The following is a 17,758-nucleotide window of genomic DNA, read 5'->3' on the forward strand; positions in this document are numbered from 1 at the left end:
CTTTGTATTTCCTCTACTGCTACATCTAAAGGCTTGATCAAATTCAGAGTTTTTAGCAAGAATTTTTCATAGGTGATGTTATATTAAACCAATAGGAAGCATATAATGACTGGTTGTCTCTCTTATAATGTAAATCCTAATAAACAAATTAGGAATTGTGAAATTGATTGACCCATTATAAAGTTCCCTATAAGTTTTTCACCTATTGGTTTTAGCAGCTATGAATATTTATCATTGCCTCGATTTGTTAGAAGTTGCATATGATGAGTATTCTAATTATGTCATTTCTCCCAGATTTGTCAATGAAAATACTTTTATAAAAAGAAACTTTCCTCCAGGGGAACTCTTGTGCATTGTTGGTGGAAATATAAATTGATATAACTACTGTGAAAAACAGTATGGAGATTCCTCGAAATTTAAAAATAGAAATACTGTAGGAGTCAGTAATTCCACTACTGGGTATTTACTCAAAGAAAATGCAAGCGCTAATTTGAAAAGATACATGTACTGTAGGTTTATTGTAACATTATTTTGCAATAGCTACATTATGCAAACAACCCGAGTGTTGATTGATAGATAAATGGATTGTATATATATGTACACACACACACAATGGAATATTACTCAGCCATAAAAAACAATGAGAGCTTGACATTTGAGACAAGATAGATGGACCTGGAGGGATTATGCTAATTGAAATAAGTCAGACAGATAGAGATGAATGCCATATTATTTGCCTTGTATGTGTAATCTAAACTACAGAGCAAACAGACTCTTAAATACAGAAAACAAACTGGTGGTTTGTCAGAGGGGCGGTTGGTGAGGAGGATGAAATAGATAAAGGAAATTGAAAGGTACAAACTTCTAGTTTAAAATAAATAAGTCATGGATGTGAAAAGTACAGCATGGAGAATAAAGTCAATAATATTATGATAGGGCGCCTGGGTGGCTTAGTCAGTTAAGCGTACAACTTTTGATTTCAGCTCAGGTCGTGATCTCACGGTTTGTGAGATAGAGCCCCACATTGGGCTCTGTACCGATAGCACAAAATCTACTTGGTATTCTCTCTCTCCCTCTCTGCCCCTCCCCTGCTCAGTCTCTCTCTTTCACTCTCTCTCTCAAAATAAATAAATACACATTAAAAACATAATACTGTGATAATATTCTATGGTGACAGATGGTGACTCTACTTATAGTGATGAGCACTGAGTAATTCATAGAATTGTTGAACCAATGTGTTGTACGCTTGAAACTAATATATTGTATGTTCATTATACTTAGCCAATAATAATTACAAAAACCATTTGATCACTCTTAAATTCAGTTTATTATGTTTACACAGTTTATATCTTGTAACTGCTAGATATAAAAGGTGATATTTTCTTATAGCACCTACTAAGGGCTACTGATTGTTTAGTTTATTGTTCTTATGCTGTGTATGTATAAGTCTATGAAAACTTCAAGAAATGAAGCTGATTTTAAAATGTTGAATCTACTTTTTCTTTTAGTGTCAGGGATTTCCCAAGCTGGTTTAACAAAGGACGCCAATACTAAAGTGCAGTATTTATGTTTATAATGTAAAATTAACTGATGACAAGTAAAAATATATCTGGGAAATGGACATTTTCAGTTTCTAAGATCTTTGGTTCATTGCAATAATAACTCCATTAACTATATGACAAGTATCCACCCCTGGGAGTTGAGATACAAAGAGAAGACAACCTTTGTAGAGTCATTCATTTTCTTGAATTATTAATTTGTCTTTCAATGGAAGTTGGAAAGTTGCAGTGGGATAAATTTAGTTTGATAGTCTTTTGTTTAAAGCATAAATAAAATCCTTAAAGGAAAAAATGACTCACTGCTCTGGAGCTATTTTTGTAGGAATAGGACCTTTGTGAAATGTTACTAGTCATGCAGTTTAAAAAAAAATTCAACAAACAAATTCAACCAACATTCACTACATACCCAATTCTTATGCCAAGTGGTCTTTGGCAATACAAACAAGAATAAATCAAGGCTTCAGCCTTTAAAACACAATGTAATAACAAGGGGACACACTAGCAAACAAGGAGCTTTGTTCTAACCTGCCTGATGTTGAAACAGAGATGTTTATGATGTGCGAAGGAAAAGCAAAGAGCATTCAAAAGAATATTTTTATATTTGATTTTATAGTTCCTCTTAGAAATTTGAGGCAAAGGATGCAAATCTGTAGTAATGTTTTCTTTATGAGTTGGAAATCTAAGGAAAATGAACAGTTTGCAAAATCACTGGGAGGGAGGTTCAGAGAGACAGAAGTGTAAGCATATCATGCCTGTGGTACCTCTTGTTTGGAAGAAAAAAACATTTTTCGGAAGGTACAATTATCTTTTTTTCACTTACGGTTAAACTGGTTTTCCATCTCTTATTTCCCTCAAGATCCTCAGGTTTGCCAAACTGGGAATTTGGCATTTTATCCGCTCCTGGCCTCTAAATCTTAGTGTATTTTGGCACCTACTTAAGAGATGCAACAGAAAATGTCTAATGTAGTATATATTTAGTTGACATAATTATTTTACTAGGCAAGAAGAAAAGATTTCAAAAATTCTGAATATTGCAGATCAATACACTGAAATGGACCCAGCTACCCAAAGATTATCTACCACTGGTTAAATTCAGAATTTTGAGGATTTTTGTTTTTGTTCTCAGTAATATTCTGTCAGGACATTTTGGTTGCCTACTCTACCAGCATTTTTTTTCTCCCTTTCTTTCTTTGACCTTCCCTAGCCCAGAAAGTGAATCTTGATTAGACTAAGCCAATCATAGTAATTGTTTTACCTTGTAATGATTAGTTTAGAAAATGGCATGTGATACAGTTCTGGCCATTTAGATGTAAAGGGAATTCTGCTGGAAGCAAATGCTTCTGGGAAAGCTTCACTCTTGAAAGGGAACTGAAGGAAGGACTTTCCCTCTGTTGGCCTTTGGGAATTAACCTGAGAATATGACATTGAAAGCTGCTGCAACTGTCTCGTAATCACGAAGAAAGAATCCTACAGATGAAAAGCGATATACTGAATATGATAAAGTTGATAGATGGCAAGAACCTAGGTCTTTGATGACATTGTTGAGTTGCTGGATGAAATAACCATTCCTGTCCCTGTCTTATTTCTGGAATTCACACACACACATTATGTGAGAGACTGCATCTCTGTTTAAGCCATTTTGAGTTCTTCTGCAATTTGCAACAAAATGTACTCTTAGTGATCACAAACATTTTCTTAGGCCTTTTACATATGACTGAGATGGTATGTATTTGATTTAGTACGGTCTTTGTGATATGTCCTGGTGAGTGTATGCTCAATCCATTACAGGAGAAAAGGGCTGTTTCTGATAAACACTTTCCTTGATAATAATGCCTCCTTCCCTTCCATTCAAATCCACTCCTAAGTCATGTCTGTTTTACCATTTAAATGTCTCTAAAATCTGTTCTCTTTTCTCCTTCTTTAGTGCAAACACCCAGTTTCAAGCTAATATCATCTTTTTTTCTGAATAACTATGTGGCCTTTTTACTTAACTCATCTAATCAATTCTAGCCTCCATGTCACTTTCCTACAAAAAGTTTCATTGGCTTTCTGTTGCTCTCAAGAAAAACAAAACGGGGGTACCTGGCTGGCTCAGTTGCAAAAACATGCGACTCTTGATTTTGAGGTTGTGAGTTTGAGCCTCACATTGGGTGTAGAGATTACTAAAAAAATAAACTTAAAAAAAAAGATAATAAAAGACAAACAAAATAAAACAAAACAACTGGAGTCCTCAACATAGACCACAAGGTCTAGCTGTATGTACTGCATCTCCTTTTCCAGTCCAGCTTGACACATGTGCCCTTGCCTCTATGCACTGACTTTTGTTTCCTCGATCACATCAAATTCTCTCCAATTACAGGACCTTTGAAAATGCTGTTTCGTATGCCTAAAACTTTGCTAACCCCCCTTCACCTGGTCATTTCACCTGAATTACTGGCTCTTATAGCAACTTGTACTGTTCCCATGTATTATTTAAAATGGGAAAAAATTAACATTCATTTGTGTGATTATTTGTCTGCTCTGTTAGTAGACTGCAAGCTCAATGAGAAGAGAAACGATATATACCTTTGCTCACAGTTTCATGAGTGTAGCCTAGTGCCTGGTTCCTAGGAGTCTCCCAACATATATGTTTGTTGAAGGAACAAATGAATGGGTAGATGAATGGATTTCTACACAGACATTAAAACAGACCTAAAGGTAGGCAAGTATAACAATAGCAGAGTGGCGCAGCGGAAGCGTGCTGGGCCCATAAAGGTAGGCAAGTATTAATGAGATGCCTATGACAAGACATGTGGGAACAGGCCCAGAAATTGTATTGGCCACTTTGTTTGCTGATGGTTCCTTTTAAATTTCAAGAGAATAGGAGGCAACTCAAGTGGGAAGGTAATTGACAGACCTGTTGAATTCTGGAGCTTCTCTTCCACGATACTGTATTGCCCCAGAATCAAATGGAAGGCACTTATCACAGAAGCCTGGTGTTTGGGTAGTGACTGTGGGGCTTTTTTGTTCTGAAGTGTCTCCAAACAGATCTGAGGTAGTTATTTTCCAATTTGCTGTGCTAAAAGATAGAAACATAGGCGTGGCTAGTTAATATTGGTCAAAGTTTCCGAAAGTTGACTCTTTTCATTCTGGGGAAATGATGAAAAGCATAAACCACTGGCTTAAGCTTGGAGAAGGTAAGTAGTAGAGGCCATCAGCAACCTCTGTTCAGAACCCTAGTTTCCTCTCACATAAATTCCCCATAATCATGAATCCAAAGAGAAACCCACCACTGTCACCACCTGTTGTTTCATAGGTGATTAATTATAGACTGTTATTAGTAAGCTCCTTTCTGTTTTCTCTTAAACGAAAGCGTGTGAAAGCTCTAAGACAGATGTTCACTCACCAAAATATTTTTTCCGTCATCATTTGCTCACACAGATTTGTAATTCCCAAAGAAGAGCCCTTGCCAGGAAGTAGCTTCCACTTGAGCTAGTTGGCATTAAGAATCTTGTCATCATCAGCCACAGTGTGATTATAGTTTAAAAATGCAAATGGGATTCTGGGATGAATCAACTGAAGGATGAAATTCATATGAAAAAGTGATGCTGTATAAAACCCTAATTAGGCAGCATCTATAATACAGGTTTCAGTTCAGCCTTTCTTAAATTGTCAGTTTATTGCCACCAAAGGAGGAAGGTACATGCAAAATTCAGCAAATATTTATAGAGCTCCCAGTATGTGCCAGATATTATTCTAAATAGGATGCAAAACAGACACTGTTATAAGAAGATTACATTCTAGATTGGGCTAAACATCCAAAAAGTACGTGGGGCTGGGGCTTATAGCTTAATATTAGGGCAAGTGTGGAACAATTTGGAGAATACTTTCTTTTAGTCAATTTGGGAATGTTTTAACATAAAATCTGCACGATGACTATTTCTTCCAGAGCCTAATGAATACAAATATAAATAGGCACATATTTTTTATTTATATGGTAAGGGAAAGACAACAGCAAGGGAAAAATGAAGATAGACTATATACAAAGTGACAGTTTAAGGGATTTTATCTGTCAGTATCTTAAGTTCTGGTTTTAGAGAAGTACACTTTTTTTTTTAATTAAAGAGTTTTTTATTCCTCATCTTCCTCCAACTTTGCAACATAAGTATATATTGGTGAAGAAGTTTAATAGCTTATTATTCTTTTAATATCTAATACAGCATCTAAAATAGAAAGTCTTGTTTGTCTTCTTTCTTGATATTTTTTTCTCCAAATTTTCATTTAAGTTCCAGTTACTTTGCAATGTAATATTGGTTTCTGGTGTAGAATTTAGTGATTCATCACTTACATACAACACCCAGTGCTCGTTACAAGTGCCTTCCTTAATGCCCATCACCCATTTAACCCATCCCCCACCCACCTCCCCTCCAGCAACTCTCAGATTGCCCTCTAGAGTTAAGGGGCTGTTTCTTGGTTTGCCTAGAGAGGTGGACTTCTTAAACCTGAGTTTTTCACTTGAGAAAATCCTCCGTGTTTTGCTATAATTTTCCTTTGCTTTAGCTTTCTTTTATACTAGGATGATGTTGAAAATACAGACTACTTTCTTTTATACTAGGATAATATTAAAAGATACAGTATAAGCTTAATAAGCATGCATTAAAGTCACTTTGGGAAATAGCAGTTTGATTCCATTTTCCATCTGGATCAATTAAAAGAAAACTTTGAAAGATAATTTTCCAGTTGCTTCCTTCCTCTCCTAACTGAAATCCTTGTCAAAGAGGCCTGATCACTTCCTGGGCCTTTCCCTTGTTGGACTGGCATCACCACCATTAGTCCCTGAGATTTCCACTAGTTCTTTGTAAAATGAAACTTACTTAAACCCAAAGTGAGTACTGTATGAAAATGAAGGGCTTTGTGGATCCTTCACACTTTGTCTAGATCAGATTTAAACTGTGCATGATCTGGGTTGGTAAAGAGGTTACTACTTGCTTTGTAAGCAATACTCTAAGGCACAAAGTCACAGTTGCCACCATGAAATGGTTTCACCACTCTGGTTATTTAGCAAGGGATGGCTGAGAAAGGTTACCAGAGACCGTACCATACACAATATAATATTTCTACAGGTTGTGGCCTATTAACAGAAAACAACCAATTTGCAAAGGGCCACGGAAATAAACATGTCCAGGTAAAACTGGGTCATGTCTATTTGTAAACCTGTTTGTGTCATTACACTGAGTAGTCTCCTTAAGAGAGGTTGTCTGCAGGGATTTTTCAAGCTCAAACAATATAAAGACAGCGAGGGGGGTGCCTGGGTGGTTCAATTGGTTAAGTGTCCAACTTTGGCTCAGGTCATGATCTCGCGGTTCATAAGGTTGAGGCCCACGTTGGGCTCTGTGTTGAAGCTCAGATCCTGGAACCTGCTTCAGAGTCTGTCTCCATCTCTCTCTTCTCTCCGCCCTTCCCCTTCTCGCTCTCTCTCTCTCTCTCTCTCTCTCACACACACACACACACACACACACACACACACACACACTGTCTCTCTCAAATATAAATTTATATATATATATATATATATATATATATATATATGAGGCTATATCAGTGAGGATATTATCTAATCAAGATCAAATAATAGTGTTCAACACTAGAATCTGAATAGTACCTCTGGTTTCCCAAAACAAAAATTACTAGTTTTATGTGAACAGATGGTTTTGTTTGTCCCATATTAATTTAAATAAGCAGTTGATTTTGTTAACTACTCATTCCTTAGAAACCACTGCATCTCTGTCTCACAAATGACTAAATCAAAATAAAGAACACTTTTAAAATAATGTAAGGAAGGTGTTACTAAACCCTATTGTCTATGGGAGAACTCACGTTTTAAAATGGCTTGATTTAATAGAATATAATAGGAGTTCTTTAATAACAAGTACTTTTTTTTCGTTTCTAGTGCATTTCTTTTGTTGGAAAAATGTGCTTTTCTTGGATAGTTCCCAGTAGCAGCAGTAAAGAAGCATCAGCAATATCATATCCCTCTTGATTCAGATTTGGCTGATGTGCCATAACAGAGAGCACTGGGAAACACAGCTATGTAGATTCACATTATTTCTCCCTTTTTGTACATCTGAGCCTTATGTTAGCAGTTTGAATCCACAGTATTTTACAGACAGTCCCCTGGCACCAAGCTCAGATCCAATGTTTTTCCCACAGAGAGAAAAAGAGGATTCATGATGATGATATATGGAAAATGGTGAAAGGTTGTATTGGTAGTTTGGGTTGAATTATGGAAGCATCCTTTCTGGGACAGTGTGTTCAAATGAAGAAGCTATTATAATGGGCAGTAAGGTGCTATTTTTGTGTCTACAGAATGTGTTGGAGAGAAGCATTGATCTGAGTTATGTATATGCTTTCAAATAGCTTTACTTTACAGAAACAAAATAATGGCAAAATTAAATTGCTGTGGCTGTAGACTAGTTCCTTGCGGTTTGTCAACAGGCTTTCATGAAATACTCTCACGTGCTATTGAAAATTTAGGGGACTTGGACTAAAACTTCCTGTTAAATGTCATGTGTCTTTGATTTCTTTATTTCTCCCCTTAATCAAAGAAACAACTAAAGTTGTGTCTAAGAATTGAAATTTTCTTTTCAAATATTAGAGAGGTTTGAAAAACAACCTTTTAATAGCTGTCTTCCTATATTGGAAAGAGAAGTGCTTTAATGAGCTGGGTTCAAATTCCATTTCATCAGTTTCAAGAATTTTGTTTTATCACAAACATGTTACTTACCTGTTTGAGCTTCAGTTTTCCACCTTTAAAACAGTGTCTGCTTAAACACCACCTGGCAGTGTTATCATGGCAAATAACTGATGGAAAGCTCCTAGAATAAAGTAGAAGGCTCAGTAAATGTTTTCCCTTTTACAAGGTATCATACACCAAGTGCTGATTGAATGTTTAAGTCATTTGAATTTTTTTTTTTTTTGTATTGTTGGTTGACAGAGAGTATGAGATTACATTGATCTGATGAACATATTATTAAATCGTGTTCTTGATGGTCATCCTGCAAAAAAGAAAAACACAACTGGTTACTTGTTCATATCAGTGATATAATGATTTTATTACTTTGAGAAATGTGTTGTCCCACTTTTCTTAATATTGTTGTCTTCAGAGGCTTTGTTTTTTAAAAAAGTTTCTCTATCACAAGGTTGGTAGCAATTAACTATGTAATTACATGTTATTATAGCCTTAAATTTATATTGACTGTTGTTTACAGCATGGAATTTAAATTTAAGTAACTGTCCCTTCTTGGTGACCTGCTATAGATATTAACCTGTATTGAGGAAACAGTATTTTGTAATCACCAAAATAATTTTTCTTTCCCTCTGCTATAATGAGTTCATAATAGTTTGGCAAAGGCCGCTGTCCAATCCATTATTCAGCAAATTACCTGTCTTGCCAAAAAAAAAAAAAAAAAAAAAAAAAAAAAAAAAAAAAAAAAAAAAAAAGCTACTCATTTACTTATGAAGAGTCTTACATTTAATTTTAAATATAGGATTTAGTCTCATAGTTCGAGAAAAAGAGGTATGAAGATTCAAAGACTCTCTCCAGAATCACAATTTAACTAGATTAAAATGGCAAGAAACTAGATTAATGACAAGAAAGTAGCAGGAAAGATAGATAGTTATCTCTAATCGTTTTAAAGGCATAAACTTGAGGACTTTTAATCCTTATTCTGACACTAACTACCTGAGTAGCCTTAGGTAGATCAATAACCTTACTGTAAATCAGTTTCCATTTCTGTAAAAATGATGCAGTGCCTGTTAGACCTACTCACAGCATAATTGTGAGAAGAAAACAAAGTAGCACAAAAAGAGTGCTTACTCAGACTCAGCCTGCCTAAGGCGGACAGAACTTGGCCCTGAGTCATCTTTAAGATATGGCTTCTCCGATTAGTCCCTGTAAATGATCGTTAGATCATATGATCCCATATGATCATACCCTTACATAGATCTTGAGCTCTCAACTAAATTCTAGGAACCAAACTATGTTACCAGAATGTTACAGAACAGATCACTGACACCTTTTACACTTGCAGAGAAAAGAATAAATTACTTTTTGTTATTCTCTGTTCCATCGAACTGTGGTCTTCAGAGCTTTTAGCTGAAGGCTAATTATTGATTTGATACATACTATTTTTTCATGTGCTCATTTTTAGAAAAAAAAAGTTTTACCTTCTTTTCTTCTAACAGAATTATTTTTATCTTGAAAAATGGGGTATAAGTAAAAGACTAAATCAGAGTATGATGGGGCATGGTACACCATTGATCAAAGTATAAAACAGACTTTGCTGTCCCAAAACAATTTTGCCAAATTGTGCAGAGGCTCTCCCTCATCTCATCCTCGTTTTTTTTCTAAACTGGTTTCCACAGAAAAGGAAAGAAACCATTGAAATTTGAATACATTCTCACTATCGGAGAAGGTATAAGCCAAGAAATAAAAATTGGTAAGAGGAAGACATTCCCAAGTTATTCTGTCCTTTTAAATTGTGCAGCTGCTGATGAGAATAAGAATTACAACATGGATCCAATCAATTCTGAGTATGATAGTAGTTTCCTTTGTTCCGTCTATGGAACCATTATTGTGCTTCGTTGTTTATTTTTAATCAAAAGAACCAACTTTTTAAACTTGATATATGTATTTATTCCTATAACTTACTATTCCAAAAACAAGTTGAGATGGTTTATAATAAAATGAAAGGTAAAATAAAACCGAAAACTGTTAAATCCAAATATAAAAGAAGTTTTGTTTGGTTTACATTTAATTGCAACCTTTGATCCTTTATTATTACAAATATATGCTTAGCTACTCTAAATTGACTTTTGTTTTTATGTTTGCTTGTAAGTCATTAATTGTTCATATTGCTTTGAATGATCTGTAATGCATTAGTCGGACTGCCTGTGTTCAGATGCCAGCTCCTGCACTTGTTAGGGTAAAAGGTAAATCAGGTGGACACTAGTTGAAGTGGTAAGGACAGATTTTCTTCAAAATTAACCATTGTAATAGTGAAGGAGGTCCAGTGTGGACTGAACTCAATTTTGCCAAAACAAAGAACAGAAGACCTTTGAAGCCTTGGAGGGTACTAAGGGAAAAGCCCTGAAGGGTTTTAGGGAGGTTGGTCCATGTGACTAGTGCTTCTGGGTTTGTTCATTGGCACCTATCCACAAGAAAAACAAGCTTCTCCTATCTTCATGACAGGAAGCAGTGATATAACTTAGAGCAAGGCATCCACTGGCTGACAACCAGAGCAGAATTGTCTCATTGAATGTCAGAAGACAGTTCTGGGTTATAGAAGATTTATATCTCAAAGAGGCAGAGCAAAGATTTATAATTGCCAACTTTCTAAAGCAAAGTGGGGGGGGGGGTACTACTCAAAAGCCTATCAGCCTACTGTCAGGTTTTGGCTAGAGCAAACAGTGAAGTTACTTAACCTCAGTTTGCCTCAGTTTCCTCATCTGTAAAATGGAGAATAATAGTATCATAGAGATGTGTTTTGAGGATTAAAGAAGTTAATACATGTAAAGTGTTTAGAGCAGTGCTGTGAATAAATGTTAGTGATTATTCTCACTGTCTTTAAAATGGAGTTCATAATAGTATCTATCTACCATATTTGATTGTTTTAGTTATTAAATGATATAATACAAGTAAAACAGGAAGAGCTATGCCTGGCACATAAAAAGCATTCTATAACTGTTGGCTTAGAAATAGCAATAGTTGCCGCAGCTCTGTAGTAGCTACTAAATATCTTCTAGTCCTGAATTATTTCTAGATCAGGACGACCAAATCCTGAATTGCTTGTAGATCAGGACGACCAAATAGCAAAGAATCTTAAACTTCCTGTGTTTTATGTTAGAATGGAGTAGGTACGTTTTGTAATGGTAATAATTCAGAGATTGGAAAAATATTTATGAGCAATATTGTGTGTGATTTTAAGATCGTTAAGCATCATTTTGCCATTGTATTTCTCGAGTTTTAGATATGCAGGCCACATGTCCATCATTTATGTCGCTTAACCTCCTTACTGTTCAACCTTCAATATTTCCCAGCATATTTCCTTCTTAGGAAAGTAAAGGTGAATCTAAATAATTGTAAATCCATTAAAGAAACAAAAGAGTTCGGGGTGCCTGGGTGGGTCAGTTGGTTAAGCGGCTGACTTCGGCTCAGGTCTTGATCTCACAGTTCGTGGGTTCGAGCCCCGTGTCAGGCTCTGTGCTGACAGCTTGGAGCCTGGAGCCTGCTTTGGATTCTGTGTCTCCTTCTGTCTCTGTTCCTCCTCTGCTCTCACTCTGTCTCTCTCTCAAAAAATGAATAAATATTAAAAAAAATTTTTTTAAACAAAAGAGTTTGCTTAATTGAGAAAAAAAAAATGGCATTTATACGAGTAGTAATGGGGGTGCCTGGGTGGCTCAGTCGGTTGGACATCTGACGACTTCGGCTCAGGTCATGATCTCACAGCTGGTGAGTTCGAGCCCTGTGTCGGGCTTTGTGCTGACAGCTCAGATCCTGGAGCCTGCTTTGGATTCTGTGTCTCCCTCTCTCTCTGCCCCTCCCCGACTTGTGCTCTTTCTCTCTCTCTCTCAAAAATAAACATTAAAAGTTTTTTAAAATAGTAATAAAGACTGAACCATATTTATCAAATTTTTCAAAAGTTGAGATGTTGATTTGCTGTATATTTGAACTTCCTTGTTTCCCACCCAATACAGAATTTTAAGAAGAGGTACAGATTTCACAGTTTTTCAACGCTAACTAGTAGGTTCAGAGATACCCAAATGATCTCTATCCATGTTTATGGAATCTCTTGATCCCAGCCCTGTATAGTAATAATCCATGAAGTATGAATTACTAAATGCAGTATTTGTGTTGGGTATATTACCAACTATGGTGCATAGGTCTTCCACTAATGAAGTGGAATGCATAGATGAAAAGAGAATCCCATTCTCCTTAAATTACATTTTTCATCACTAAAAATTCTTGGTGTTAATACATTTGATAGTGGAAAAATGGCCATTTAGGTAAGAGACTGGATGCTGGAAAAGAAAGAATAACTTGAGTTAATGTTGATTTCTTCAATGTACTACATAAAAATGTTAAAGTAAGGGAGAACCAAATATATATTACCTTTTAAGACCAACTTTTTTTCATTGTACTTCTCTAATTAATATTTGGGGCAGTTGTAAAGTGATTCAAGAAATTGAATAATTATGCATATAGTGAAGATGGTCAACACCAACTAACCTACCATTTTAAGGTCAAGGGCATAAAGTAGTTCACTCTTTTTATAGAAGTATCTAAAATGTTGCCTTTTAACTGTGACAGAACTAGAAATATCAGTCATAATAATTGGTGTTATAAATAGGATTTGAGGTCAATTAGGAAAGAGTCTTAGAAAAATGTTTGGAGTACCTAAGTTCTAGACTTGGCCCTTCTATTAACTTGGTCACACCCATTCAGCAGGCATCTTCACCTCATTGGGCCAATAGTTGTTTTTCAGTCATAGAGCCCATGCTTTTACTTGTTATTTTTCCTTCTTTACTAGCTGCAGATTAATTCAGATTTTGTATCTTTCTTTCTCTACCAGTCTGATACGTACTTCTGCATGTCAATGCGCTTGCCGGTGGATGAGGAAGCCTTCGTGAGTAAGTATTAATTGGATGGTGTGCCAGGGTGGGCGGTCGAAGGGAGGGCAGCTATTTGAAATCAGTGAAAGGTTCTCTTTGATGGTTATGAGCATATTAATCTTTTACTGTCAGTTTCTAAAATGCACTTATCATGCCTAATGCAGAAACAAACTAGAGAGAGCCACTCAGAGACAAGGTTGCAAACTGTATCTGGAGAGATTCATGAGTAATAGTAGTTAAGGAGTTGCATGCAGATGTCAATGGTCGCCAATACCGTGTGGTCCCATTTGTATAGTATTGGCTTTCTGTCTGTGGCTGGATGCTTAATTCCGCTCCACTCAACAGACTGTTTATTTACCTGCTGGTTCATGCTATAGATCGACTGTACTTAGAATCAACATTGGGGAATTTAAGATTTTACCTGTCAAATAGTAGATGGATAGAAAGGAAGGAAGGAGAAATTGAAAGAAGGAAAGAAGCGAAGGAGGTAGAGATTGGGAAAGGCAGGAACATTGGTCCTGTGGTTTCTATAGTAGAATAAGAGGACTCATAAATGGCAGGTCCTTCCCCAGCTGAGCTCTTAAGTCAGATAAGAAAAGTGACAAAATACCATCTGTTTCCATCTAGGTTGTTTTCATTGAAATATCCTTATGACAAACTTTTAACTGTTTGGGAGGAGGTGTGATTGACAAATTATTCATGGATTTGTTTCTGTCTCCCACTGCTTCACTTTTCTGGTTTGAGATGTTAATTTTGGAGAGAAAGTAATGGTAATGAGAGTTGTGCTTTGGTCCCATGAAACTAATCTTCAAGTAGGCTGTCTGAAATGGCCATTATCTGAATTATAAAATGTGTACTGTTGCCTCGGGGCCATCTGAGGATAAATTTTCATGAGATGTTCCCACAGGAGTATACATTACAGACCTGAAAAGCCAGAGCAATGTGCATTTTTTTCCACACACTTTGGTGGCAATTCCAACAGAAAATACAACTTAGAATAGCACTCTACAAATTTGTTCCCAGAGTTAATTCTTAAGAATGAAAGGCCTTAGGAAGTTGAGCATTGCCTGTGTGTCCTTACTTTGTATAATAATCGAATATTACCAAGAAAAAAGGTAGAAACGACAATGCTCCCAGATCCTCAACTTTAACTTTAAAGACAGAGAAAATAATTGTAGTGCCTTGTGTAATAGTAAATGTGATTTAGGTTACAAATTCATCATTGAAATATCAACAGTAAAGGTTTTTTCAATATCATATCCACATTTTTGGCAGCCTAGGAGAAAATAATATTTACTCACTAAAAGGCATTTACATGATGTTTTCTTCTTTATGATTTTATATTTTCTTTCCAAGCTCCAAGAAAGCTTGATTCCTCCTATTTCACATTTGCATAGAAGAGAAGGCCATCTCCATGCCTGTATGCATATGAATGTCATGTTTCACAGCAACATTATAGGTCTCACATTAAGAGGTTATTGACTTGTTTCTGGAGGTTGGTGGTAGTATATGATTTCAGAGCTGGTGACTCTAAGGACTATAAATATATATCCTGGAATGCGTTATTGCTCTCCTAATAGAAATGTGTTTACTTTCACATAAATTAAAATCGAGAAGTACAAGTGAATATATTCAGTCAAGGAAAATATTCATGGGAAACTCATAAAGGACTATATTAGAACTAGGGTACCAAATGGTTTTGCATTTTCTTAAGCACCTCCCTTCTAAGATTAAACTGTTCCCAGTTTGAAGGTCCTTAAAGGATCTTGTAAGATTAATAATTATTTTCAATATATTTTTTTCTTTTCTCTGTGGCTGGGAGGATTGCATGAATACTAAAGATTTTGTCACTTGTTCAAAACAGGGTTGTTTCATCTTCAATGTGAGTCCTTTAATGTACTAGCTCCAGGCGTTTGTGGTTACTACTATTTGCATAATCCAGCAACCACAGATGTTTAGGTGTAAGCAAATTAGAACTGGAAAGTTGAAAACCAAACAATCATTCATATAAGGGAATAAGTAAGGGGAAGTTTGCGTGTATTGTCTCATTAATTCTTAGGGCAAACCTGAAGGTAGCCCCAGTTTATAATTAGAGAAACAAAGGAACATCTCCGTCTTTGATTTAATCAAACAGGAGGGCAATAGTTTGTATAGGATCCTTGTTCATAGAATCAGCTCATTACCACCCATAATTTACCAGGGGCCTACAAGACACTAATATACTTACACCTAAGCATATTTAAGCCATCTTATAGAGAGGAAATGGATGGTCAGAGAGGTCAAGGAACGTGAGCAAGATTTTTACTAGCTGTGTGTTACCCTGTCATAAGAGATTTGGATGTGAGGATAGTGAATCGGGGAAGAAATGAAAGAAGTTATCAAATGGATAGATAGAGCTGAAATACAGCAATCGCACATCTCTGTCTTACATCAAATACAATTCTTTGATTTCCTTACCTTTCAGTCTCTACTAGGAACACTCTGGTCAGTTTTGTCAAAAACAAAAATAAACCTCAAACCATCCTACAAAGCGAAACCCAGGATACACAAAGGTGAAAGATTTGCAGTAGGAAAAGTGGATATATAGGTTGTATGTTGGGAGGGTGATCATGCATAGCTTTTCCCTATTCCCAGAGTGAAAGTTCTGCTAGTGGTAAACAGGGTTTTGCCATGATTGAAATATGTGGGTTCTCCCAAATTCTAGGTCTCAGGATGCCTTATCATAAGATAAGATATGGTTGAAAATGAAGACTTGTAAAGCATTTACTACTTTTATTTTTCTCTTAAGAGATTTATCAATTTTATATTTTCTGCTTTCATTATCTGTGCCTTTTCAATTTTTGAAGGCCAGCAGGATATGTGCTACTGGATATGGTGGGGACTCAATATTGCTTGCTCAATACATGATTGAATACTAAAAAAAGTGTTGTGCTTGGCTATTTTTAAGACAATGTATCATCTAGTAGACACTTTACCTTTTTGCCTTAAATTTTACTCTTATTTGAATATAAGGGAATAATTCTTTTTTTAAGAAAAGCCACTTGTTCATACATTCGGCAGACTTTAAAAATTCTGTTGTGTGCTAGTTATTGGGCAAGGCAATGGGGATGTGAGGTATGACACCAATTCAAAGAAATTATAGCCTGGCAGAATTCTAAAGACAAGAATATAAATATTATAACATCTGAAAAGAACTTTCTCCTTTGGCTTTTCAAATTTCTAAAGAAGATCACAAAAGGCAGAGTACAATTGAGATTGCTTATTAGGACTAAAACAAACTCTCTTCATGGTGTTAAAAGCCAGAATTGCATTTGAATAATTCATAATTTTGGCTTTCTGCTTGTGTGACTAGTTATGTAACTCATTTTAGACAAACATATTTCTTAATTCTGAGAAGATACCATCACAATTGTCATAGAATTTATATGTGCATATGCCCAGCATTTTTATGTATAAGCATGCACAACATCTTTGATGTATTTATATGTCTCCATTGAATTAGTAAATGTGAATTAAAGTAGTTGTTTGGGGAAATACTCTAATGAAGATAAATATAATTTTTATACTTTGAACAGAATCATAGCTTTCCCTAGAGCACTGCTTTTGTTTATTGTTTTAATAAGAAATCACAGATTGGAATGGGTGAAGGTATGATAAAATCTGCATTTGACCACTGAACTGTGATGCTGTCTAAAAGGTGTTTTACAGACACTCTGAGGAATTGACTCTGACAGCAGCCCACTCAGCCAAGAAATTTGACTGTCATCTTCATCCACTTGCTTTCCCTCACATGGATGACCAGTAAATAAATGTGTCTTTTCCTTAGTGAATGATGGCGGGTCCCTATCTATCAAATTGCACTATACAAATGAGTTAGAAGCCATTGAATTTAGAAATAGATGAAATTAATCTAATGATTCATTGCTTTTCCTTTCCTTGGGCTTCTCTCTTGAATGTAGAACAATGTCTTCTGCAGAATAGCACCATGAGACTTAAATATTTCTGAATGTGACCTTTCTTAAACAAAGCACATGTTCAGGTGATGTTGAGTTACCTCAAAAAATACAGGAGCAGTCTAATTTTGATCATGTTTATGGGTCATTACATAAGGTCATTACAAGATTATAAAGACCAAGGTCGGGTAGGATACAGTGCTCAGATAATCACATTTTATGGCATGGCAGCAGTAAATAGAAGGGTGTGTGTGTGTGTGTACATACGTGTGAGTCTCCATCCCCATGAAGTCACTCTGTCACCTTTCTGCCTCTGATTAGTTGCCTGCATAACTTTTCTTTTCCCTCTTCTAGGATTTTCTCCAACATCAAAACTGTAGTCTGTGTCTTCACGTGACCATTGGGTATCTTCCCGCAATCACCCTCAGAAGCTTTTCTAGCATCATAGTGAAAGTTACTTGGAGAGCTAGCGCAAATAAGATATGCTACACCTATAGGTCTGTGCAGATAAAACCTGATTTGCTTGGTCATAAACAAAAAAGAAAAGATGTTGCTGCCTGCCTTGTCTCAGAGTATTTCTAGGATGTCTTCTATTGT

The 17,758-nt window shown here is 35.9% G+C and overlaps 1 protein-coding gene across 9 annotated transcripts in view; it reads left to right on the top strand.

Annotated features, from left to right (window-relative positions):
- The first annotated feature begins 13,125 nt into the window (after nucleotides 1-13,125).
- Nucleotides 13,126-17,758, top strand: part of PAM (peptidylglycine alpha-amidating monooxygenase) — a 116,749-nt gene continuing 112,116 nt past the window's right edge. For 8 of the 9 annotated variants that reach the window (XM_049647674.1, XM_049647675.1, XM_049647676.1 and 5 more), the window contains exon 1: nucleotides 13,126-13,226. In XM_049647674.1, the coding sequence (XP_049503631.1) occupies nucleotides 13,187-13,226 (40 nt within the window). In that variant the 5' untranslated portion in view covers nucleotides 13,126-13,186. The remainder of the gene's footprint in view (nucleotides 13,227-17,758) is intronic. The other variant, XM_049647682.1, reaches the window with a different exon arrangement.

Source organism: Panthera uncia (assembly GCF_023721935.1).
Source record: "Panthera uncia isolate 11264 chromosome A1 unlocalized genomic scaffold, Puncia_PCG_1.0 HiC_scaffold_17, whole genome shotgun sequence".
Taxonomy (NCBI): domain Eukaryota; kingdom Metazoa; phylum Chordata; class Mammalia; order Carnivora; family Felidae; genus Panthera; species Panthera uncia.